Raw genomic sequence first — 26,840 nt, 5'->3', positions numbered from 1 at the left:
TCTTTCGACCAAAGGTGAATTAGCCAGTCTCATACGGAAGTAGGAAATTGTTTCACCAGAAAACTCGGGTTTATCATTCTCCAGAACAGGCAAATCGGCCCGTGAACACACGAACATACAGACATAAGACACACCGGGAGGCATAAAGCTAACCACCTTATACGGTAGCGGTGTAGAAAATCCTTGACACTGCACGGTAAGAGGAGAGGAGGAATAATAATAATAAGGTATTATTTATTTGCTTATTTTTTTTAGCAACGCCCTTGCTGAAAATTGCCGTGTTTTCGTTGCTTTCAGAATGGTTAGTGAAGCATTGTACACACAGAAAACGATAGACAAACCTTGGCACTTTTTTAGCGCACTTACTTGTAGTTTAGTCCAGTTTTATTCATAAACTGGGCTAAACTACAAGTAATATTCACGTTAAGCTGTCGAGCTAGAGGTCACTGTGGAGATAAACAAGATCAATAAACAGAACACCGTTAGATATTTATTTCCAGTAGGATTGCTACACTCATAAACAGTAAAATACAACAAACACATTGCGAAAATTCACGTTTACTGGAGCTTTTGTACAAACACTTGTCGCTCCAAAAGACAGTTCATAGTGCAAGGAAGGCACGTGTTCCAGGAAGGTGTCGAGTCATCTGGAAAAGAGACAGGCATGCTGTACATCACAAATCATGACGCATCAGAAGGCACTTTCGATTATACTCACTTTTAGGGTGAAGTGGTAGATGGCACAAGAGAAGAATATCAGGAACGTACCAAAACCCACTGAAACAAAGTTTAAGGGGGTATTAATATGAGGACATTCTCGTCCATTACAGCAACATAATTGCTAAGGAATAAACAGAATAAAGCACAAAAAATACACAAGGGGTCGAGAGTTTTTTTGATTAATAGACAACTTCATCATGGTGCATATCCATCGACTTTCGGGTAACGAATGATTCGATGCAGAACTCGTTGGATAATCGTCTGTGGCATAGATATTTTCGAGTGTCTTTGGGTAGGGGATGATTTTCATTTCACAGTGTGAGACGACCATCATTTGCTTATTGGAAACTTGAAAAAAAAAGATCCATATCTGGTATAAACAGCAGGATTTCCGAGTTATATATATATCCTTAGCTATCATAGAAAAAAAAAAAACCCTAGATAAAACATTCGCAGATATACACCCGTGAAGTACGGGCGTCAAAGAACACAGCTAGTTTGTGGCCGCTTATAACCGACCTTAGTACACAGATACCGGTTACGGAATAATGAGAAAGCGGTACCATGAGTTGCATATTAACAGTAACGTGTGCTGAGGTATCGTGTAAATACCCGTCGTTGACGGGTCAAAATGTACTCCATTAATAATCTGACGTATTAAATATCCATACAACCGACAAGCAATAACAGTGTACGCATGGATATAATTCAAATATAAATATAGGGTGGAAACATTTAGGATTTCACATTCGTCCACTAGAAGTCACCTGTCCATTCGTCAGAGAAACACTGGATCTTGAATTACCCTTTTCACACTGTTTCAGCATGGTCGTAAACTCCTTTGTACTTTGCAAATCAAATATTTGTGAACCCGAACGAAAACATAATCTGGATTTGTCTGTAAATAAAATTCAATATTCGTTGATGTGGCAGACATTTCAAAACAAAGTTCTTTTATACTGTGGGGGTGGGAGAAAAGGAGGAGTAAGGTTAAATGTTTTCTGCCGTTGTCTTTTTGTGCTATCTCGAATTTGTGTACAAAGCATGCAACAATACAATGCATTTCTTCACTTTAAGCTGTGATCCCCCCCCCCCCCAACTAGACCGACCTTTGGACAGCGCACCATAAATACTTCTGAAACAATTTTTCGTTTACTTTTGAAAATCACTGTCTTTTTCACGCTCGTTGTGAGATACAACAGAGACCTTGATTCACATGTCGCAAGAGAATTTTGCTAATGCTGACGAAAAAAAGATGCAACACGAGACAACAGAAATAGCAACAAAATCAGAATTATTTTCAGGTGGGCACAGAGCAAAGTTGATCACCATTAACTATACTGTTAGGCACGAGACCATCAGAAGTAGGATAGCGGTCACGTGATTATCTTGATCGTCTCCTGGATCAGAAAAGTTAGAACATTCCGAATCTTATGCTGAAACCACTCTCGAGGACTTCGCTACGAGACTTGAGGAATGAACATATATATTAGTTACATTCTCCCCACCTCCATACTTCTCTAGATTAGAAAATGGCTAGAATGAGGGCACACTTACCTGCATAGATGGCGTATAAGCCTTTCATCTCATAGGCACGTTCATATGTCTTGAACTGCAAAGAAATGAAAAAATAAACTCGATATATACTTTATGTGTGAAAAATAAACTTTATAATAAACTTTATGTGTGAAAAATAAAATAGCAAGATTGCTATTTTATTTTTCACACATAAAATAGCAAGACTGCTTCGCCAATAAAACTTAAGTCATCTTCTACCCACTCAACAAAATCTCTTAACATGTGAAACATCCTAAGCCTTCACATCCGCCACTTAAAAAACCAAGCGTCTACAAGATGTGAGAAATTTAGAATTATTTTTAGGACACAGGACAGACTGGCAGTTGTGCGGAGATAGGCCGATCGGAAAGCATCAAGGACGTTGACAATGAAAGAAAGAGGGCTGACACAAATGAGTTTAATGCTGCATTTTAAACAGCTATCGCATTTTCTATGTATTAAACGAATGAGTCTTCGGTTTTTTTTTATTTTATTTTATATTTTCATTTTTTTGAAATTAAAATTTTTTTTTAAAATTGGGTTTAGTACGGCTAGAAATAACACTACCAAGTCAAGGCTATGAGGCCTGTATGTCTATTAATTTGCGAATGTTCTCTGGCTGGTCGCATCCGGGTCTGTCTTTTCAAACAAAGGGCGTCGTTGTTAGACCGAATTAAACGACTACGCTTTTGTTAGGAAAAATCCTGCCCCCTATTATGAGACTGGCGAACTTATTTTCAACTGAGAAACCCTTATAAATGTTTATTTCATTCTGCACGGAAATCAAAGCCAGGCGATACTAATCGAAGGGTACCGCAAATACCGAGCGAGATTTTTTATTTCTAAAAATAAGTCTGTCCGTTTGCAAAATAAGTAAACCAGCCATGGCACGCAGTCGACAGACAAACTCGCAACACAGACTTGTTGATTTTAGCAAATAGCTCAAATAAGGAATTCAAGACTAGGAGAAGAAAAATAGTTTTGGGGAAGGTATTTTAGCAATTAAAGGTTTCGTTTCGTCACAAATATTTCAAATTTTCCACGTGAAGTTGAATAGCCTAATTGCCCATCATCGTAAGAACTTTTCTGCCCTGAAAATTCATCCATTCGTTTCTGGAAAATGAACGCTGTCGAATATGCCAGCATTGCTTTTGTGTTTCTTGCGACACAGTTCATTCGATTCGTGATGGCCGTGCCAAGTTTGGACACGACATTAAAACAAGAATCTTTCGATTCGCTTTTTAGTTGAGTTTTGAGTAGGAACGCGAGGGTGATCTTAACTAGTAACGCTGAATGGAGACTTTCGGTGCGTGAGTGAGCCTCCATTCAGAAAGCAGTCACTTCGCTAGTCTTCTTACCGTGATGACGACGGAGCCAGCTAGAATTATGACGGCAAACATCAAGCAAATAATGCCTCGGCGACGGGCGAATCCTTTTCCGACGGATGACCTAGAAGTAGAATGATGAGGATTAGAAAATGCAAACGGATAAGCGGTGTTCGTTTAATAAATCAAATAAACAGAATTATTTTAATTGTTAACTGGTAAGATATTTTATAGTCAGAGTTGCATACTTTAAGAAAGCCCCCCCCCCTCTCTCTCTCTTGAGAAAATGAATTAAATATTACTGGTGCTGCGTATAAACATAATCACTTCGTACCAATAAATATTTTCGTTGAAAGCAAGCACCTACTACTTAAAGTGCTACTTATTATTCATGTTGTTCCCCCTCCCTACACAGACGTCTTCCTTCTTCCTAATACACACTAGGCGATGCCACACAACACGTTCCTCAAATCTCTTTGCCAAAGACAACAGCTGGGACAGTCTGCATCGCACAACAAACACTCGCAGCGCTGAGACCTGTCTTTTTTTTTTTCTTTAATTTTAAAATGCCTTGTTTTTATTTTTATTTTTATTTTTCTGCAGATCACTTCCACTGTCTTCTATTATTCTATGCATTTTAACTTCAATCTTGAACACTCGATCTTAAAAAATAAACAGCAATTTTTTAAAATATATTTTTGGTAACTGAATATTATTTCCTGGCTAGCGGGAAATAAACAAGTCAAAATAAAGAAAACACGACAGTTCATTTTTTACTGATTACTAAGTTTCATCAGCTTAGTAATCAGTAAAAAAAAATCGATGTCCAGTACGTGATATCATCTGAGAGCACGAGATAAAACAAAGCATCTCTAAGTAAACAGTTATTTAAAAACACAATTTAACAATAAATTAATAAAGTTATTTTTTTTTGTGGAAATGACTTTATTTTGCTTTAGTCACAATATTATCAAATAATAATTTGATAATATTGTACTTCAATAAAGTAATATTTACGATTGTAATTTTTATAATTATGTAACGAAGAGGAGGCGTGGAATACTCTTGAATCTTTCCCTGAACTCAGGGAATTACTCAACTAATCCACCAAGACTCAAGGCCTGACCAAATCTAAGGTAAGAATACCGCAGTTAAAAAAAAAGAAAATAACGTGCAGGTATAGACAATAATCTAAATTCTACAGACGAAATTAAAATAATGCGCGCATTTTGTTTTTAAATTAAGGTAAATAAAACCTACTTTGCTCATCTATTGTCACGCCTCCGCTCCGAAACAAAGCGCAAATGATTGAAATTAAAACATTCGTTATAAGAAAGATTGTGCATTTTCCTTACTTTTTTCCACAGTGTGGACAGGTGGCAACCGTTTTCTTTGCTGTATTAAACTGAAATAGAAGAAAAGAACACGTCTTTCAATAGAATTAAGAAATATGCAATTACAACAAATGGTTTTACAGAAACATCCGGTTTTAATTCTTAACTATGTTAAACAACCATTCAACAGAAGAGCACATTATCGTTTTTATTATTGGGATAAGCATTTATGTTGTTCGGCATGGATAGCATTTAATCCAAAGATGGTGCTGGACGATTTATCCAGTGGTGTGCCATAGAATTCATCATCAAAGGCATTCTGGAAAATCATGAAAACAGCATACAGGATGTCGCTGTACTTGGAAAGAAAGCTTGGTAAGTTCCGATGACGATGGATCGATCAGAAGCATCCCAGCACAAAGGCAAAAGTGAAGAAACTTGAAGAATTGGTGAAGGGACGAAAGGTAAAGAGAACTGACATCTGTGCCAATCTGTGTCATGTAAAGTCAGTGGCGAAAAAGGTGGTGTCATCAACATGAACTCCATGGAACAAAAAATTCCGCCTATATATACAAAAAAATATACACACGAAACACACTTTTATGTTCCGGTGATAAAATTTAAAACATCCGGGTAGAAAAAAAAATTTCTTGCTCGAAGGTTTATGTATTTGATAATAAGCCACTAATCCTCCTCCACACACCACAAAAAATAAAAATAAAAATAAAATAAAATAAAATAAATAAAGTGAAGTAGAAAACACATTGTGAACAATATTGTTTTGTTTATGCTAATATAAATGAAACGTTAAATAGGATTATTCAATTAGTATGAATTGAGATAAGTGTTTTGGGTACTTACAATGAACGAAGCATTGCAATGAATACATCTCACACGAACCATCATAGGGGATCGAGCCAAGGCGTCAAGTCGATGAAGACCAGTGAATGCGACGTCAATAGTTCTTTGGCTACAAAAATAAATAAATAAAAGTCGTTAAAACACGATCTAGTAAAATTCAGTAAAGTTACAAGCAGTATGAAAACGATCACGGACATGCGTAGTACAATAACAACAACAACAAAAAAAAGATACCAACTACTCATGTGCAAGAGCGATGTTTAAAACTTCTAAAATTTTTCGAAACTGGTCAATGGAGGTTTTCAGTGTTTTATATAATGTATATTCAAATAATTGAACTATGCGTTACTTTTACTACGCTGGTTTCAAAAATTTCAGTCAATTTTCAAGAGGAATGAAAGAGATCACGTAAAGAATTTTCATAAGCACCCCCCCACCTCTCATGCAGCATATGCGTTTCTTACAAATTTTCTAATATTCTACTACTTCTTTCTGTTTCACTACGAAACTTCCCAGACAGAACGAAATGGGACACTCGACTATTTACACAAGTAGTGTAGTTCTTGTGCGTTAAAAAAAAAAAAAAAAAAAAAAAAACCTGAATCAATACGTTCTACTGATATTGTGCTGTACACAAGTAAATAATGAGAAATATAGTTTGAAAAAAAAAACAGTGTATATATATATATATATATATATATATATATATATATATATATATTAGTAATTTATCCGAATCGATAAAAAAAATACCGACATACTCGAATTACTCAATGATGGTATCCCCCCCCCCCCCCGATAAGTTGTTCGCGGGCGTACCTGAAGGTGACGTTGACCGTTCTCTTGCACATGTGGTAATGACAGATTTTAGGACACTTCTTGTAGGTTAAAGAAAATGCGTTTAATATCTATAAAAAGAATAAGTTCTTACCAATGAGGTCTTGGACAGATGATCCTACGAGCGGTCTCCTGACAAATGAGAAGACAGTTGCAAGGGCATCTTACGTATTTTTTCTCGGCAGGAGGATTCCGCAAAGGCTGTGAATGAAAGTATTCCATTTTAGGTTCATGCATTGTGACAGCAACGATGTGCAACAGACTATCACTGTTCATACGAAATGAGCTTAAGTTAGAGAGCGCTCGCAAACTTTATTTTCCAAGTCACGAGTGAGAAAATCGCCTCAAGAAAAAAAATTCGTTTACTAGAGGATATCCTCAAAAATATCCAAATTCTTACAAATCAATAAAAATACAAAAAACAAAAATAATCTTATAAATTTTGTAATATGGATTGTTTGCAAATATGACGTTTCTATATAATTTGGAAAATGTGATCTGAAATTAAAAAAAAATAAAGATTTTATTTGAATTTGATTACTATTGCCTATCTCCTAGAATGCTGCGTTGTCGAAATTTCTTGAAATATCCAGAGGTCTGGTCCAACAGCAAGCCGAAATCCATCCTGATCATCATTTCGCTAGCTCCTTACTCATCGCATATCCAGTCAAGTATTAAGGAAGATTTCGCATACTATAGCATCTTTTTTCTCCCACTAGGAACGACTGTCCTGATGTGGAGCAGCTGATTCAGGTTAATAACGTTAAATCAAGGAACAAACTACCCAGGTGAGCGTCATTCCAAGTATAAATGGGAGAATGCTTGCAGAGAGATTCCATCAAGTGAATTTGCCTGCAGGCCCGCTGCTCCACCTCCTTCGACAGCTAGACAATATGTAGGCTGAAGAATATGAAATGCATGTGACAAAATTAAGGACACATCCATATGAATAAAAGAATCACGTAGTAGTATGCAAAATACACTGCTTCAAAATCTGAGTTGACAAATAGGAAAAGTTTTTTTTTTTAATACAGAAAAGTAATTGTTTCAGAAACTTTGTAATGCAGACATATCTACTGTTATAAAAGTTCTTAGAAACCCCAATGAAAGGTGAAATAAAGTACGTTTTTTAATACTTTGAACAGGTGAAGGTAATTTTTGGAAATTACTGATCAGAGACGGATGCGCTAAAGAGTACAGATGCTACAAGGGAGGTAGCTGAAGAGATCGGGCGGACCGTTTGGTAACTGTGAAGGCGAGCTGTATGTGAATACTTACTTCTCGCGCTTTCTGATGATAATGAAGGAATTAATGAGACAAATGTCTGCCATTAATATTTAGCCTCCTGAGAGGACCCTACACATTAATTATGTTAAATACGAGAAATGCAGCAATGCCTTAATGACCGAATTGTACTTACCGAGGCCTCGCCACATTCTGGACACTTGATCACGTATTGCCTCTGTTTTTCGCCGATATCGATCATGGTTTTGCACACACCGCATCGCGCACCAGATCGAGAGTCACCAGGACCGAAATTCTGGATCTGAAGGATATCACTGATTCCGAGGGGAGTCACCGTCACCTTTTCACCACGTTTCGCTGTAACAAAAAAATAAACCGCCTTCATTCACTTGACAGTTTCTTTAAGTAAAACTAATTACAACAACCAACAATCTTCATATCATCTAGTCGAATTCGATTTCTTTGGCAGCCACAATCACTCGGAGAAAGAGCGATTCGGAGATTGTTGTATATTCCGTTTATTCCAAAAAAAAAAACCACGTCACCAAAGAAACTGAATTCGGATGGAAACGGAAGAAATGAGCTCCCGGAGATGGCATCAAGGAATCGCACACCTTTTCCTCATTCATTAGCATCTGAACTGTAAACTAGTCTCATGATGGTAACGTTGCTGGCTGTTTCGGGACATGAAATGCAGTCCTATCATGATATCATCTTCAACACCCTCCTTTTTTTTTTTTTTTTTTTTTTTTTTCTACGCATAAAAATAAATGGCATGAAATCACTTAAAAAAATTTGCAACGGTTTCCATGACGTCTTCGAAGATTATGCATTTTCCTCCCTCTCTTGAATGTTTTCAACTGTTCAGTTACCCACGAAATTAAAAGAGCTGTTCAACAAAGTTAAACTAAGGAAAAGTCGCTTGGAGCATGTTGCATATGAGTTACAGTCAAAGTAACTAAAGCTATGAGGTCCGAGTAGTATTGACTTTTAATGCGCTTGTTCTTCTGACCAATTTCTCTGTTTTGAAGGGTAAAAAAAAAACTTTCGTGAGGGAAAACTCTTCCACCTGATACGAGACTAGCTAAGTCAGCTTTCAGATGAAAAGAGATTAAAAAGATCCTTTGAGGTTCTCGACGGGATTAGAACTCAGGTATTTCCAACCAAAGGGCATCATTATTACCGAATCAGGATGGATTCGATAATAAATTAATTGCGGGAGTAAAAAAACTCCGTACGAGAACGAATAATCTAGGAGAAATCTCTCTCTTTCCCTCAAGAGAATCCAGTTTTCAGTTTCATTTAAGCAAATTCGGTTTTGCTTTGCTAGCAAAGCAAGAACTAAAATGTTCTTAAGGAACCTCCAAGTTAATTAAGTGAATTTTCAGTTAAACTGGAAGGAAATTATAAAACAAGAAATGTTAAAAGCTTAGTATTTTTCAATCGTTGTTCCCTAAACTAAGTCTAGATCCACTCTCCTGAGCTGCATCGTATTTTATCTATATTTAGATGTTAAAAGAAAAAAATATAAAAAAAAAAACAGAAGAGTAAATGGGGGGTTATAGAAAATGAAAAATGCGAAATTCGATCAACACATGGAAACCGTTGCAACACATTTGAAATAATAAATAACTGATCAACACATTCATTATAATATTTGCAAAATGCTTATGCAGAAAGAATGTACGGCCTAAAGTTCTTTTAATGTCGTTATAAAGTTCTCTATTAAGTCAGAGGTGGATATCCTTGGAGGAATAAACTGATGAAGATAATAACCTGAGAAAAGAATAAGAAAGTGTTTAACTCTAATACTGTTTAATTTTAGTTTTACTGATATTAATGAACAGTATACTTGGTGGAAGTTTTTTCCACTTGGTTACTAAAGGCAAAGGACGTGAAGTTATTCCACCTTTACCACGAGTTACCCCAGTCCTGAAAATACTTCAGTCGCAAACTTTATTTGCTTACACTTGGATAAAGGATTAAACAAAGTATATAATTTCTTGGTATCTTTAACTGAACAGTATACTTGTCTTAACCCCCAAACATTTCGCGTCTTTCTTACAAACAGAAATTATATTAATTAATTCCCATATTTAAAAATATTTTAACGCACTCTCCATTTTATAGTATCATTAGGATTATTTATGACACTTTATGCTTCGGTGCAATTGCTATGATATTTCATAATATCAGTTTTTACAGTGATCGCATTCAGCTGATATCATTTTCCAGAATGATCATGACCTTTGGTAAAATATTGCAATTTCGTTATCTTTTCTTTGGATAGTTTGACATTAAATACAGTGCAGTTTAAACCAAATGAAACAGAGAGACAACCTAAATCTGAAATACTAAATTTCATCAAAATCTATCAACCCAGAGAGGGAGAGAGAGTTTTATACTCCTAAAATACACTCGATAAAGTTATTATGATTCCCAAAAGCAAGTTTTCATCACACCAGAATGTCACTTCACTCATGGAACTGAAGTGTTATTCGCTCTACATTTTTCCCCCATACATAAGAAGCAACTGGCAAAATTATTATCTGAATTGGGTACCTTTGCTTCTTTCTCCAGAAAATAAATTTTAACAAAACCCTGCAAGGATGTTCCTGCTGGGGCGTGTTAAATTTTCCAACTAATATAAGCATTTTTCTCATACAAATACATAAAGAAATCACAATCAAACCTCTAATTCCGAATCACGCTGTATTTGTTAGGCGGATATAATTTCACTCCAGTTGAATAAACACTGCTCATGCGAACTTTATTTATAACAACGCTAACAATTGCAAATTCATGGTGGAGTGTTCAGAGGGGAAGTAAAGGTACTGCACACATTCGAATAGCAATTTACAGAAAGCTTGTCTGTTCACAAGCACGGAAACGGAATATGCAAAAACACCAGCATAATTTATCGAGATCAGACTCATCATGGGAGATCCTATCATTCTACTCATCATACACCGAAGTGATGATATTTATGCCGTCTCATCTACTCACAAAAACACAGATTAGATTTTATATTGTCAAACAACTCAATAATCACTCGCATTTTCAAACCTTAGAAAAAAAAGCTCTGTTTTTATTTCACTATTATCTTCTGCTTCTATCTGTGAACCAGCTGTCCTGACATTCACGTCATTAATATACTATTAACAATCGTTCCTCTAAATTTACTTCTTCGTCATGAGTTATTCTATTTTGTAAATCATGTATATCATCTGCTGATTTTGCCGGCACTATCTCAAGCAATAAAAGGTCTCAACCTCTTACACCCACTCTTTGCCATTCTTTTAGTCATAAAGATATCCCAAGGATTATGGGTTCCACGAGCTTCCTTTCACATTTCATTATCGACAAAGCACGTTTGTCTGTTTTACACTCTTCGTTCAACTCTCTTCCCGATGAAAAACTTTCTCAACTTACTGCTGTCACAGTTCCTGCTTAATGTCATCATTCATTCTCCTAACTGTAGAAATGTACTTGCTATCATTACCCGAACTGCTGATCGCCGTCCAGCTAAGTTTTTCAAGACAAGATATAATGCCAGGTTGTCTTTGAAGTATGTCACAATCTCCTGTTTGGCAGGCCAACATATTTCCCTTTATTAGTGGAGCGTGCACCTATCTGATCACTGGGATTTCTTTCTCGGAAAACTGGGATCCCACCTGTTTTATCAGATTTGAAAATCCCGGGAATCAGATAAATATCCCGGTATTTTAATTTTTTTTCTACATCCAAAATAAGAAGGTATGTTAATGCTACTAAATCATTATAATAGATGAAAGTATAGTTATTTCATGAGTACAACGTTTTTGAATAATAGTTTTTACTCTCATGGTACAATATGAATATTACGGCGTCCCTAGAATATTTGATATTCTAGCAATGCTGTCCATAAACCCAATTCTCAGATGCCGCCACTTATCATCCATATTACGAGGTGCATTTACTGGCTTTTTTAAATATCCTTACACAAATCCTTATACAAAATTCTTTGTTTGGGCAATATTTTATTAAGAACTCCAATAAAGAAAGTGCAAAATATAAAAAGATGGCTCTACATTATTGTACCAAGCATTTAAATCAAGAAGAGACAAAACGGAAATGAACTTGAAACATCGTAAATGTATTTAATGCACCGGAAACCATTCCATCAACTTCCGTTGAATCAGAAAGAGCTTTCTGCGCAGCTGGTGTATTTATAACCAAGTCGAGAATTGTTTTAGTGATAAAAAGCAAACAATGGACACTTCTAAGAAACTATTTTAAAAATTTGTATTGATTCTTAAAATATTTTAAGATAAATATTTTAAACACATTTTTAAAATAAAGGAATAAAATTATTTTTTATGATTATTTTGTATCGCAAAATCTTTTAAGATAAACGATGTTGAGATAAAAAAAAATGTAAATGATTTTTTGAGTGAAGTTTCTTTTTCTTTTCTTTTTTAATTTGCAAATGCGCTTTATTGTAATTAAAGGAATGTAATATTTGTCCTTTGCTGAAGAATAGCATGGTAAAAATTGTTTATTAGATAACAAATTATCATTACTGATCGCGAATACAACGTAAGTTTTATAAGCAGACAGACAGACAACTTCATTTACTACTACAGACGCTATCACTGGGTCTGTCCAAAATTTAGGTTGTCCTCTATTTCATGCTTTGTTAGGTAGTGGTCCTTTAGCAAATCAATAAATTCATTTTTCTTATTTTTACGCAGTCTTTTCAAAGTTAATTTTCCCCGTGATCATCATCATGAGAAATTTTAACCCTCTGCTTACTTGCTAATGTTATCCTCCTAGTCATCTTTCAATATTCCAAAGCCTATAGCAACTGCCGACCAAATACCATATCCTCGCTTTCATGCTACAGCGTCAAAATCATTATCAATACTATACACTCTAGTAGGACACAATTCCTCAACTATATGAGTACCTCATCTCATCCTTTTTCATTTCAATTGTTCCAGAAGATGACATACTCTAGATGTTTTAATTCCATGAACTCATCCTCCTCTTAGCTACGTTTCTTCATCTGTAATTTTAGATCCAACTGACTATTTATGCCACAAACAGTTCCATATTCCTAATACTTCGGTCATTCTAGGCCTATCACCCTTCTCTTTACACACAATCTAGGCTTCATACCGTTTCCAATCATTGGTAAATTTTGATTATTCAGCTCCCGATACCATCATACCTCGGTAAGATCCAACTACACCCACCAACTCGCAAGTCCCGTGCTGCATCATTTACATTTTCTCGCATGTCATTCGTGACAACTAACGCAAACGTTTCCTCGGCTCCATTCCTTTCTAACTTCTGAAATATCTCCCTTCGAGCAAACCTTTTAGGCTTATCTCCCGCATTTCTCACGCGAGAGAACTACCGCAAAATGCGCCTTATCACCATCCTTATAGCAGCTTTCCATCGTTCACCGATTTCTACTTTTCATTCGCTTTGCTTTCTGACGGCCTCTCAATTTCTCTCTTTCCTGCCATCGAGTTCAACCTTGTACACACACACAACCATCGCGTCAACAATGACGTCATCAACTATCTCATAATTTCATTCCTTCCACTTTCATTCCCCTCCGTTATTCCCGTCTCTTTTTTATTCATTCTCTCCCCCATTCTCATTTTAGCATTGCAATCTTCGCGTTGCTTCTTCATTCTCTTTATTTTTGTTTGTTCTTTCGCTTCGCCGACGCTTAATGGACTTAATGCTCTGCCTCTAAAATAGTGCGTGCTCATTTTATGGACAATTGCCATCACATCTCCGAAATTAAAAACAAACCCACACGCCCCAACACATGGCTACCCTCTCTCTTACACATTTTTAGGTGGAAGATAAATTTCATCGTCCTGCTCAATAGATAAAAGAGCTGGAAAAAGGCTCATGTGTGCTGTCTAGAGAAAGGTTCCAGATTATATTAAAAAAAAAATAATAAAATGAAAATATCAAAACGCCTATAGTATTAATATACTATCAGTTTACAATTTAGCGTCACAAAAAAATAACATAGTATATACAACTGCTATTGGCTATTGTTCGAAAACCATTTCTGAATCAAATGCAGTAACTATACAGGCAACTAATATGACACCTTCAGTTGAAAATTCCCTTATAAAAGGTTACTGGGAATAGGCACTAACATTTTTACAACCGACGAGTATACATGCTGAAATAAGTCTCTCGATTGCACAATGAAGTGCTCACACCAGATCCGAAGGTCATGATGAAGTCCATGGAACTCACTGAGACTCTTCTCGCCCTCTACCCTACTATACCGATTTTGTATTTAGGTTACTTTATACTCTGCTACTGTTCTTTCCTAACACGTCATCAGCAGGGTGTGATAGGGTTCCCAGATATTTTTCAACATTAACAATATAAAGAACTCACCATTGCCAGCAGGCTTTTGTAGTAGGGGTGTGGTGTGCATCCTCCACCCCTTTCTGCAGGTAAGGAAGCGACCGAATTCCAGGTAAAACCAAATGAACCAAACGAAACGCAAAAACAGGTGGCGGCACTCAAACTGACGTCACAGCTTGGAACTGCCTTGCATATTTTCATATGAATATCGTTTACTGCGATAATTTGGGTCTTCTTAAAGTATGATATATACTCGTGCTCCAACAACCCACATAAGCTCCAACAACTCACGTGCTCCATCGACTGCTACAATAACCGGTTATCTTGATTCACGGCATCAACATTTTCAAACGAAAAAGGAAATTAAAGAAAGAGAATACTATTAGGAAATGACGTCACCGAAACCCCGATTTGTCGTGGCCTGCATTTTAAGGCGGGTTGGATTTTTATTCTTTTTTTTTTTTTCGTAATAGGATCAGGTTACCTCTATTACCACAAAGTGACCAAATATGAACTATTTAAAATTATATCGTAATGTACAGCGAAAACTATAATGACCTACATTCAACACGTCCCATCCCCCTCTTTTCTTGGAAAGACCAGTATAGTAAAGAAATCATAGCCACTCACCCAAAGTTTTACTGAAACTAAAGTCCTTTTCACGCGTTCACTAGTTGCGATTTTAAATTTTAACTGGTTGAGTAAAACTCTGGTGAGTTCGCTTTTTTTTTTAAACATGAAGCACTCCGTATTCACACATCGTATTATGCTAGCTACTTTACTGGTTTAAGGTCGTCAATTCCTGGGCTGACCTTTAATAATCAGAGAGATCTTTATCCTATCCATGACCCCTTCGCTCTTGAAAAAATAAAAATAATATGCAGGGGGGGGTACTGAAATTGTAATAAAAAAATATACAGTTAGAAATGATCTCATACGAGTTTCAGAGTGAGGCGATATTAATTCAAATGACGAATTAAGAAAATGAAAACAAATCAGATGAAGAAAAGTCAGAGTTCACATCTAACTGTCGAATTTCTGTTTGGAGAGTATTTGTTATCTTCTTACAAGAGTGTATTATACAATGAGGATACAATAATGAGGCCAGAAATTTTCTTGGTTTAGCAAACAGTCAACTAAGGTCATGAACCAGTGGGGGCTCGTGGTTCGAAATCGTGGGGTTGCTGCAACTTTCGAAATATACATACACACTGTAAGTACAGTGTGTACGTGTTTGGATAAAATATCAAAATTATGGTAAAAATTTAAAAACAAAGTTAATCATGAAAAAATATTGTTTATTATCGATAAATTTATACAGTTTGATATAATTCAAAATTACTTAAAAATAAAATATATTCTTCTTGTTTTGTTTCATGAAAAAATATTGTTTATCATCGATAAAATTATATCGTTTAGTATAATTCAAAATTACTTAAAAATAAAACCCATTCCTTTAATTGTAAGTAAAGGAATGGATTTACAATTTTTGGACATTACAATTAAATCCTTTAATTGTAATGTCCAAATATTTAAAGAGACGAAGTAAACACGATAAGTACTACGAACACTCTACTACTGGCACCAACTGCATATAAACAACAGCGGAACTGCGCGACGGACAGTGCCGCATTACGCTAATAGCTCACACTCACTATGACGTGCATATACAGGGTGTTCGGGATAAATTTGACATATTTATAATTAATTATATTTTTCCGTAAGTTACATGTATTAACACACACTTCTCTTCATTTAAAAGTTTGGACCCTTCTTCATTCATATACAAGATGTCAGAAAGGATGGATAGCTGGAACCCACCTGAATCATGGAAGAGAATAACTTGTATCATGATGATTCGTGCCCGCCATCAAAATAAGGATATTACGACTGCTGCCCAATGCTCCCTGAATACAGTAAAAACAATCAGGCATGAACTAGAGACTTGCAATGGTGACTACGAGGATGTAGCAAGAAGAAAGATCCCTAGCACACGATCTGATTGCGTTCGTACAGCAGAATTCCTCGCAAATCTGCAGGAACAGGTGTTGAAGAACCCTGACATTGGAATTCGGGCTTTGTTCGTGGAGTTGCTAACTGTAGTCAAGCCCTGGATAACAAGGGTAGCCAATGGTAGGCCGTATGTATGGCAGCAGGATTCGGCCCCTTGCCACACCTCTGGGAAAAGTCAAAAATGGTTGTCTGAAAATTTCTACGACTTCACCAGTCCAAATGTTTGGCCTCCAAACTCCCCAGACCTTAACCCCATGGATTATTTTGTATGGGGCGCAGTTGAAAAAGACACCAATCGCACTTCCAGTAATACAAAAGCCCAGTTAATGGATAAAATTAAAACAGTTTTTGCGGCCCTTCCCAGGGAGACTGTAGCATCAGCTTGTTCGAGGTTCCGAAGCAGAATTGAAGCTGTGATCGATGCTAATGGTGGTTATTTTGAGTAAATCTTGTTGATAGTATTGTAATTAACTCTGCCTGTAATGTTTTTTTGTCAATTCATTAAATTTAATAGATACAAAGAAGATTTTCTTTTTCCTTACGAAACTGTCAAATTTATCCCGAACACCCTGTACTTGCGAGCGTTGCAATATGACACTGTGGTAAACACAGTGCTGCTAGCGTCCTTCGCCCTCTTAAGTGCTAATGGAATTTTATTATTTTTTATACAAAATAAAATGATAAAATTAAATATTACAAGCCAATATAAATAAATTAATAAATATATTTATATATATCGAGAAAAATTGGGGGTGCTGCAGTTCCGCAGTGCCCATGCACGAGTCGCAAAAGACAATAGATTCAAAAGCGTTGCATAAATACAGAATTAAACCATGAAGATCCTTTTAAAAAAAAAATTTCTGAAGCCTTCAAAAATCACCGGGACTGACACCCAAATGATTTTTTTTCTCCATTCGTTTCCTTTGTCTCCAAGTTCCGGGAAATTGCACATGAAAAAAAAAAAAAAAATGAAAGCAAACCAGCAAGGGGCGAAAATGGCAGACGCAATAGACGAACTTTGCAGTCCAATTTATAGACACACACACTACATTTTGTTCAGTATATTTTAACTGTTGGTGATATTATTTAGCTAAACGTTACACGATATAAATTATTACAATGCTGCATTTTCGATGTAAAATATTAAATGTCGTAAAAATGCTGTTTTCGATTTTGCCAATCGCTGATTTGCATATTCACAGATCGTGATGAGATAAAATAGCCTGGGTGGAAGCAATGCTATTTTTTTCAGCTCATATTAAAACTCTTTACTCTGCAAGTGTAGTGGTGTCTTACGTAAATAAATTTGAAATCAGCTCTCTTTATTTGGGCGTCATGCAGAAATGGCTGAATTGATCTTGATGAAATTTGGTTACTTTTGGCAACTTGATTATTTTTGACAAAAGTTTCTGATATTGTGAAACCATGCGTTAGCTTTTTTAATGGTCGTACACTCCCCGCAAAACGACCAGGCGCAAATGATCTATAGCAGCGTTTCTCAACCTTTCTAAGCCCAAGGACCAGTAAAATGCTTAAAATAATTCTGACCAATAATTTACAGAGGCGTAGCTCGGGGGGGGGGGGGGGGGGGATATCCGTCACGGGCGGCACTTTTTTTGGCGTTTAAGAAATCTTGCCGTACTGTCTATAAAACAGAAACTGAGTGATAGACTTCGACAATATCATCGACGATTTTGCCGACTGAGAAGAAAGAAAAATAACATTTTAGAATGTTGGAATTAAAGTTTTACTTCAAAAATAAACATAGTGTTCTTAATTTATTTCCCTATACGTCATTTTGACTTTTTGTAATTTTTTTAAAAACCTATGTAGGAATTACCAACATTTCGGAAAAACTGTGCCATTTATAACATAATAAATCTAAAAGCATGTTTTGAATACATACGGAAACATAATTAATTAAATTGGACGTAAACGATTAAAAGTGTATCATCATTGAACAAAGTTTTAATTTTTATTAAACAAATAAATGATATGATATAATTATGTTACTACTTAATTTTAGTGAGATGGTTGAGCTTCTCGGCCCTTGCAGAGTTGCTGGATATCTGGCTCAATATTGGTCAACTTCAGTCGAAGATCGGCACACACACACACTAAGACGATTTCTATATTTTGTTTTTATTTGAAGGAGTGATGAAAATCATTTCTCAAAAGATAGGTTGTAGAAAACTGCATGACGATTTTCAATGCTTGTTCTTGTTCAGATAATTCGGGTAATTCACTTCTTACTGAAGGCGAGATACAAAATCGAGCCAAACCAAGATCACGAAATTGCATTTAAAGTCCACCGTCACTTGAAAACTCAATTAAGTGTTTTTTTTTTTTTTTTTTTTCGATAAGGAAAGGTCGTTCTCGTGACTGCAAGCCTAAAACGGATCGCGAACCCACAGAAATTTCTTATAAAAGTTATTTGGAAAATGTTTCAAAAATTCCGTTTCAGATTTTTGAGGTGGTCACAAACCCTTTCCAGAAACCCAGAATCAACAAAAATATTATTTTCCACTAAAAAGGATTCCAATGTTGGAAAAGGTGCAAATTGTCTGTCTTTTACATAATTAATCCATAAAACCATTTTTTTCTCGAATGCCTTTATTTTGTTGTAGGCATCAAGAACATTTAAAGAATTATCCTGAAGAGAGAGATTTAGTTCATTTAATTTCGAAAAAATATCTGATAGATAGGATAGTGTTGATATTATCAACACTATCCTATTTATCAGATATTTTTTATCCGTTTCAGATAAAAAATAGAAACACAATCCGTTTCGGATGGTTGATAACCATGCTTGACGAAACTCCATTATGCCTGCCTGTAAGGGCGCGAGCTCCATCCAAACAGAAGCCCACACATTTTCCCCACTAAATCCCTTTGTGTATTAGGTAATTGTTGAGAGTGTGAAATATTTCTTCTCCAGTTGTTCGGTTTGGCAAAGTTCTACAAAACAGAATAACATCATGAATATGTTATCATGCGCATATTAACTGCGCATCATTTGCGACATCAGTAGTCTCGTCTATTTGTAACGCATAATAAGGGCGCTTCTTAACTCTTTCGATTAACTAAGATTTACGTCACAGCCATATCATTAATTCTGCGACCGGCAGTGTCATTTGAAAGAGGAATCAAATCAACATCTCTTAGTAACTTGTTGCCAAACATAGTTTTTACCACATCTTTTGAATAGACTGGAAATAAACTGGAAGTATGGGCAAACGAAAATGGCTGTCAGTTTAATGTTAGTAAGTGTAAAGTTATGCACTTTGGCGTGATTAGAGATCCAGCGGTATATTATATTAGCGGGGTTATGCTGCAAGAAACTGAAGAGGCAAGGGATCTTGGTGTATTGATGGATAAAAATTTAAAGTTCAAATGTCACATAGCAAAAGTTGCAAATACAACTCAGAGGATAATTTCTATGCTGAAGCGAACCTTGACATGTAAGGATAAGGAAGTAATTTTGTTTCTTTATAAGGCTTTGATAAGACCACATTTGGATTACTGTGCGCAGATTTGGTCTCCCGGGTTCCAAGGGGATAAAGAAGCTGTGGAAAGGGTGCAAAGAAGAGTTACAAAGATTATATCCGGATTATGGGATTTAGATTATGAGGACAGATTGCGAGTATGTGGATTACAGACTCTGGTTAACAGGAGAAAGAGGGTTGATATGATAAATGTCTATAAACTTTTGAATGGGTGTTATAGCATTTTGAATGATGAAAATTTTCATTATATGGAAGGTGGGGAGAGAACACAGGGCATCCATGGAAGTTAAGGTTGTTCTCAGTCAAGAAAGGGGTAAGAGCTAGGTTTTTCTCTCAGAGAGCAGTGAGTGTGTGAAATAATTTGCCCTTAGGGGTAGTGAGTGCATCTAGTATAAATGAATTTAAGGGAAGGTATGATAGCTAGGTTGGGAAATTCATTTTAGATCTCCCTCGATGAGTTCTTGACTCCCTGAAGGTCTCAGATAATAATAATAATAATCTTTTATAGCTGGAAGTAGCAAATTTTCCAGAATAGAATGAGGTTTCCCTGTTTTCGCTATGCGCAAACGTCAGAGATAGGATGCTTCCAGTGCCTTGCTATTAATGGAATCCATGGCCGAAACTATCTTTCTCATGATTTAATGTCCCTAAGCGTCACTGAAAAAATTCAATTGGCTTATTTTTCACATCACAATGTTTAGTTTCTAAATGTCGTCGGAGTTTCGCAGGTTTCATGCACTCGTTCAACAACACTTCATAACACAAAACACATCGAGGTTTCTGTTCACTTTCATCTCCACACCAAGCAAACCCGAATTCCAAATATGAACTGTTATATTTCCTACTGTGTTTTTTCTTTGAACTGCTTGTTTCTTCTACTTTAATAGTATCGGATTTACTCGCTGTTACCACACGTGTATCACAATTAGGGTTAGCATTACCTGTTTCATTTACTTTTCTTTTCAAAGTCCAAATTCTAAGCCACATTTCCATTATTAAAAAACATTTCCGAAAAATAAATAAATATATAAATACTGGGGTTAACTCACGAACGCACTTTGTCCAAGTATCACTTAGCACTTCTGAAGATATACTGAGCCTTGGTTGAAGGAGGGAAACCTTCAATAATAAAAATGAATAAACAACAAACAATTGGTTGAAATGTGGATAACACATGTTCACTTCAAATCTGAGAAAACAGCAAGGGAAGGCGGAAGCAATAAAACTATATTGTTCTTCACTTCACCCCTCTTATTATTCGTCATTCTGCCGCTACAAATTATTGTAGTGACAGAATGATGAGTAATAAAACAGGGGTGAAGTGAACAACAATATATAGTTTTATTGCTTCTGCCTTTGAACATTCTGATGCTGTTTGTTGGGTTTTTAAGTATCCATTTTATTTCAATAATTCTTACTTACTTATTCAATTTTAATTTGTTTCGTTTGGATAATTTAAAAAAAATATATTTATTTAATTAATTTAAGTCTGCCTGCGGACGACCTGTCCCATCGTTGCGGATCACAGGTTGAGAAACACTGATCTATAGCACTGAGTTAAGTAGATCTGAAGCACAGGAAAAACTTTAGAGATGAGAAACTTTAGAGTCCAAATTTATGCAACGATATTCAGCTTGAGCTAAAATCTCTTCAGAAACGGTGATATTGCCTGACTTTGGAAAGGGCGAGTCTGTTTTCGTCTTCCTCCTGACTCCGACCAACTATCGCAATAAATTTATGTCGTTTCTGACACGAGCAGTTATATGTAGTTTACTCCAACATGACTGGTAGTAACTGGCGCATCATATTCGTACGAATTCTTACTTGCCATATATTTCCCTTGAGGGCTATTTAGAATTACAGTTGAAACGACCGGTGTATTATGTCTGTTAATTGCATGTGTTCTCCTGGCCGGTTGGTTGGGGTTGTCCTTGTCATTTTTAATCACACACGACAGATACAAGAACCTATACTATAGGAAATCAGCGCCGTGTGTGAGGTGCAGATAATGACTGAGAAAGAAGAAACCTACATTTTTCTTAAAGACCTGTAGGATGAAACTGTTAAGAAACATATTATGGGGAGGGCTGTTCTGAAGGACGGGGGTCGATGGAATGAGGAAGCAAGAGAAGCAAGTTCGATGAGTTTGCAGTTGTACCAATTACCTTACGGAAGGAAAACCACTTAATGTAACTTACAAAGAGTCTCTGATATAAGCAACGCTACGTAATACTTTATAGATATAATGTGAACGAAATATTTTTATTAATTGGTCTACATTATTGTAAACTCACATCATTCGAAGAAGGTATTTCAAGTGGCAAGCTATGCAAGCTTTGCATGATATTAACTTTTTTTTTCCCTCTTAGTACTTACAGTAATAAAAAGTGCTAATAAACAGGGATAAATAGTAATAGATAAAAAGTAATAAATAGTGGCTAGCGAAAGTTATACTTCGGGAACCACGATTGAGACACATGAAGAATTACACTGTTCTCTTCATCACGTTAAGAGAGCGTAACAGAAAGTGGGACTTCTTGTCTGTTAGCAAGCCTATCGCATGGCAGAATACTCTGCTCATTTACGAGTCTGTCGCAGAAATTAATCGTATAGATAATTAGTGGATGTTAAAAACAGCGTTCCTGTAATGTGATCCCCAGCAAAGAAAGGTATACAGCAGACGAGTACTTAGAGGGGAATAAGGGAACTTTCCCCTCAGTATCAGACCAGCTAATTCACCTCCAGTTGAAAATTCCGTAAATGTTCATTTATGCGTCCTAGAGATTCGAAGTCCTGTCTTTCCAAACCGTAAGGTAACTGGTGCGTCATCCTCGCGAGAATCTGTACAGGAAGGCTTGAAGGAAACAGTATCGAGGGGTTAATCAAATACATTCGGCGTAAATGGGCGAGAAAGATTTCCCAAAATCGACATCAAGGAACTGATCTCTCAACCACCCAACCAGCTGATTTATGACATACAAACTGGTTAATGATTTCTTTCATCAAGATCCATTATGGGACATTAATTTAGGCCATTTTGAAACTCAACAGATTATAAAGACCTTCGATCGCAAGAAAGCTAATCAAAGTAAATTCAATTCAATCTTCACAAAAACTGAATCTTCAATTACTCAGCCAGGTACGCCCAATCCGATGATAGGTTTAATTCTTGCTTTATGTTTAGGTAAATATTCATAGTAAAACCATCTCATTCGCGTAGATGTTTTTTAAAAGAAAAAAAAAACTGCGAAGGACAAGTTTGTAACATGCAAGAGAAAATTGAAAACGGTCTTTACAAATGTCGAAAATTTTAACCCTTTACCATAAAATTCTTTGTTTGCGATATTTATTTATTTGTTATTATTTTTTAGAGATCTTTGCGAACAGCGAGGTCCAGCTGTATTCTGATGATTCCATGAAGTGATGGTTTAATAAAGAACATGAACAATTTCTAAAGTAAGTTTCCATAAGAATAACAGTAAAGAATGTCTTTTAAACCTCTGTGTATTAGGATAATAAAGCCTTGGATTTTTTGCTTTCAATAGTGGTCGTTTAATTTTGGACACAGTTTGTTTATTTCCTTATTTAATTGACCAGTTTCTTCAACATGCCAAAACACGCTAATCAACCTTTTCAGCATGTGACTGCGCTACAGTGGAAACTTGAAAGAAAGATAAAATGATTCTTGTTTTGATAATATAATCATTTTCATCACCAAGCTGAAGCGGTTTAGGCTATTTGCTTTATTATTCGTTCAAATTTTACACACTATTCAAGGGCTCATTCACGAAAGATGGAAGAAATAAGTTTCAAGCATAAATTTGAAAACTTTCTGTGATATTCTGGATTTCTTTCTTGTCCTCAATAGAATCAATAGTTTCAAATTTAACAGCTACTGAGCAGTGAAGCACATAATGAAAAACATTAATAAAAGGCTTTCATTTAATAGTACGGGTTTTTGAACAGAGTGCAAAACTTCGACAACTCATGCCGAAGTTTTAATTTTCTAAAGCATTTGATCGCTTTCGAAACTGTATAAAATTCTACAGGCAAACGTTTTTTGCCGCCTTCATATAAAATAAAGAATGTTTATTTATTTATTTCTATTTATAAAGTTGTCTTTAAATCATTTTTAATACAATGTTGAAGCCTTGTAGGTTGTTTACTTCATTATATTTATTGAATTTAAATTAACATATTGGGAGATTTTGACATGAACTGGTAGAAAAAATATTGTATACCGCACGTATCCCTCACTTAGTAATTTATTTGAGGGGGGGGGAAGCAATAGCAAATACAATTGTTACTTTTTTGTTTTTAGTTCAATAAAGAAATCATTTATTTTTCGAAAATAATTTTTCCATAATAAATATAAAGTAGATAAACACAACATCCACCCCCCCCCTTTCCCCAATAAATTTTCGCGAAAATTTTTACTTATTAGCTAGATGTCTATAGCTCTCGTAGATATTTTGACTAGCCATTATATTATCTTATTTCATCTTAAAAAATAAATCCGAAGTTATTTTCATCCTTTGTTGTTACCTGATACTCTAAATATGAGAACTGCTGTAATCTAAAGAGGGGAAAAAAACGTTGAAATTATTACAAAAAAAGATAGGATTAAATCAATCCCACCTCCTCCCGAGGGGCTACTTTCACGTTCTGTTTATGCATATTATGCTGTCTGTGCAATATTACTTCTATTCGAAAGCATAACTTGGTACAGCGAACATACACTTGAAAAACTACAGATCAACATACCAAAATAACTCGATTTCTTTCTTTTAAAAAATTTCGGAATAATTCTCAACCCTTTCGTCTAGAACAGCGAAATGAACTTAAAAATCGTTTTAAATGAATTTAAACTAACCTTGAAAACTTCAGACTATTTTTTTTACTCATACCGTTTAGATTAGATGTCTTTTCTTAAAGTAAACCCCCCCCCGCAAGCGATTTCTGGAACAGATATACTACTTTTAAATTATACTTTTTTTTTTTTTTTATGCAAACTTTTTTTTACTGTAATTACAAAAGACGGATTTTTAAGTGAAGTGACTAGATGTTTTAATTAACAGGAGGGAATAATTTTCTGAATGATAAACAAATATTTATTTTAACTATTGTAACAATTCGTGCTGGCGAATATAAATCTGGCAGGCGGTATAAAATATTTTTTAAAGTGCCAAAAATAAGTTAGGTTATGGGTCTTATATCGGTGACAAATCGTCACCTTAGGATCCTCCCCCCCCCCCTCCCAAGAAAAAAAAAAAGATTAGAAAAGTTGTTATCCATTACCAGCGAAGTTGATGTCACGCGACTTTCAGTAAAACGAATATGATATTCCACCGAGGTATGAGCGGTACCTTTTGAAAGTTCAGCGATTCCATTCCATATAACAAACCAAGCTGTCTACGACGTGATAAACACCGAGATGATTAAGCATAAACAACCAAAAGAGGCCTCTTACAGCTTATACCACATGTGTGGTTTCACATGTTTATTACTTAGAGGCGAAGGGTTAAAGCATTTAATTATCATTCCTGATAATATATTTTAATATACATCAGGATTTAATTTTAACTTGATATATATATATATCAGGGTTAAAATATATAATTATTAGTCATACCTATGCTGGCTAGTACAGTTTGTATTGCTTTGCTTGAACTGACGTTCGTCATTACAGTACATTACTTTGCAATTTACGTCAACTGATTTGTGTATTAGTTCTTCAGGTCCTGAAATCAATATTATCTTCTGTGGTCAACTGGACAGCGTTATTATCGCTAAACTTTAGTGGAGTTAGAAGACTAAAAGCAGAATGCCCACTGTAGATATTGCACGGTCATACTTGCGAAATCAGTATTTTAGCAATTTAAGTTACTCTAATGGTAACGATATATAATTATTACTTACATTTCGCTTTTCCTGGATATGTACTTCCTAGATCAAATTCGTATTCCATTTTCAAGAATTAAATACAAAGCAAAACATTTTTTAAGCCTAACTGGTAAATATTTTAAACACTAGTAATACAATACGAGAAGCAAAGCACACGCACGACGCGCTATGGCAACAACAATATAACACATTAATTTTATTATATTATCAGGAAATCAAGAAATATTTTGAATTCTTTAGCAAAGAAAGAACAAATATTTTGAATTCTTTAGCAAAGAAAGAATTCATTCAAATATTGAATGAAGGATTAATTTCTTGTGATTACATTATGTGTGTATATGTAAAAAGTAAAATTCAATCAATGTCAGATTACTTCATGGACAAATACAGTGTATTAATATATACTGATATTAACCGTACCGATATATTATATTTACGTATTTACTATTCTGAGATAATCATATAACAGACATTCTCATCTTTAGGAATGTGAATGGCTGAAACATGCTGTAGTTTAATAACGCTTAGAAAAAGCTAAATATTATATATATATATATATCTTGCACAGGCGGATTAAACCCAGGTTTAATCCGCCTGTGCAAGATCGCTGGAGATTTCATGAAACTAAAAAAGTTGAAAGCTTTCTCGTTCAAATCTCTAAAAGATAATGATACATGCAGATGTTATTATTATAATTATAATAGTTATTGCATGACTCCTCCAAGGACTCACTGACCCACAACAAAAACTAGTTTGTTTGTTTTTTTGTCTATAAATTGCATGTGTTTTCATGGCTGATTTGCCTGTACGCGGGATGATAAACTCAAAGTGCTTGGAAAAGAAACCCTGATATCTCCGTATGCGGTGTCGACTAACTCACCTTCAACTGAAAAATCCATAGAAAGATTCCTCTCGTCACGAAGGGAATCGAACTTAGCCCTTTTCCAATCGAAGGGTGCAATGTATCGTCGCTCTTCCAACTGGCTACCGAGGTACATTATCTACCAATAATTTTCCGAACATTTTAGCAATTTACAATTGATAGCAGCAGGCGAACCCTAATATCGAGTAAATATATCCACCTTTGTCTTTGATCACCTCCTGCACTGTTGATGTGTACCAACTATCTGCACCAATGTTTGGCAGATATC

General features: G+C 35.5%; 2 protein-coding genes across 3 annotated transcripts in view; one reads left to right on the top strand and one right to left on the bottom strand.

Annotated features, from left to right (window-relative positions):
- Positions 1-7,776, top strand: part of LOC150096897 (type 2 phosphatidylinositol 4,5-bisphosphate 4-phosphatase-like) — a 46,908-nt gene extending 39,132 nt beyond the window's left edge. The window contains exon 8 of the mRNA XM_090408443.1: positions 7,193-7,776. Coding sequence (XP_090264569.1) covers positions 7,193-7,218 — 26 coding nt within the window. The 3' untranslated portion in view covers positions 7,219-7,776. The remainder of the gene's footprint in view (positions 1-7,192) is intronic.
- On the bottom strand, positions 469-25,843 carry LOC150096896 (type 1 phosphatidylinositol 4,5-bisphosphate 4-phosphatase-like). Of its 2 annotated transcripts, none has more exons than XM_090408445.1 (8): positions 25,705-25,843; positions 8,055-8,236; positions 6,729-6,835; positions 5,798-5,906; positions 4,958-5,007; positions 3,636-3,726; positions 2,278-2,332; positions 469-777 (listed from the first exon to the last, which is right to left on the bottom strand). In XM_090408445.1, the coding sequence occupies exons 1-8, from the start codon at positions 25,751-25,753 to the stop codon at positions 692-694; spliced, it is 729 nt and encodes a 242-aa protein (XP_090264571.1). In that variant the 5' UTR covers positions 25,754-25,843; the 3' UTR covers positions 469-691. The 2 variants fall into 2 exon arrangements, with proteins under 2 accessions (XP_090264571.1, XP_090264570.1); XM_090408444.1 differs by lacking the exon at positions 25,705-25,843 and adding an exon at positions 25,418-25,528.
- Between the last annotated feature and the right edge of the window lie 997 nt (positions 25,844-26,840).

The sequence above is a fragment of the Typopeltis vanoorti genome, chromosome 18 (assembly GCF_054136105.1).
Source record: "Typopeltis vanoorti isolate ZY-2024b chromosome 18, IOZ_Tvanoo_1.0, whole genome shotgun sequence".
NCBI classification, from domain to species: domain Eukaryota; kingdom Metazoa; phylum Arthropoda; class Arachnida; order Uropygi; family Thelyphonidae; genus Typopeltis; species Typopeltis vanoorti.
The sequence above is the reverse complement of the archived record's forward strand: the minus strand, read 5'-3'. Positions and strand labels throughout refer to the sequence as shown.

Coding starts and splice junctions, on each gene's coding strand:
- LOC150096896 (XM_090408444.1), bottom strand. CDS start 25,469: ATGACGAACGTCAGTTCAAGCAAAGCAATACAAACTGTACTAGCCAGC. Junction 3,727..4,957: donor TGTCCACACTGTGGAAAAAA/GTAAGGAAAATG, acceptor TTCTACTTCTAG/GTCATCCGTCGGAAAAGGAT. Junction 778..2,277: donor CTTATACGCCATCTATGCAG/GTAAGTGTGCCC, acceptor ACTTTGTTTCAG/TGGGTTTTGGTACGTTCCTG.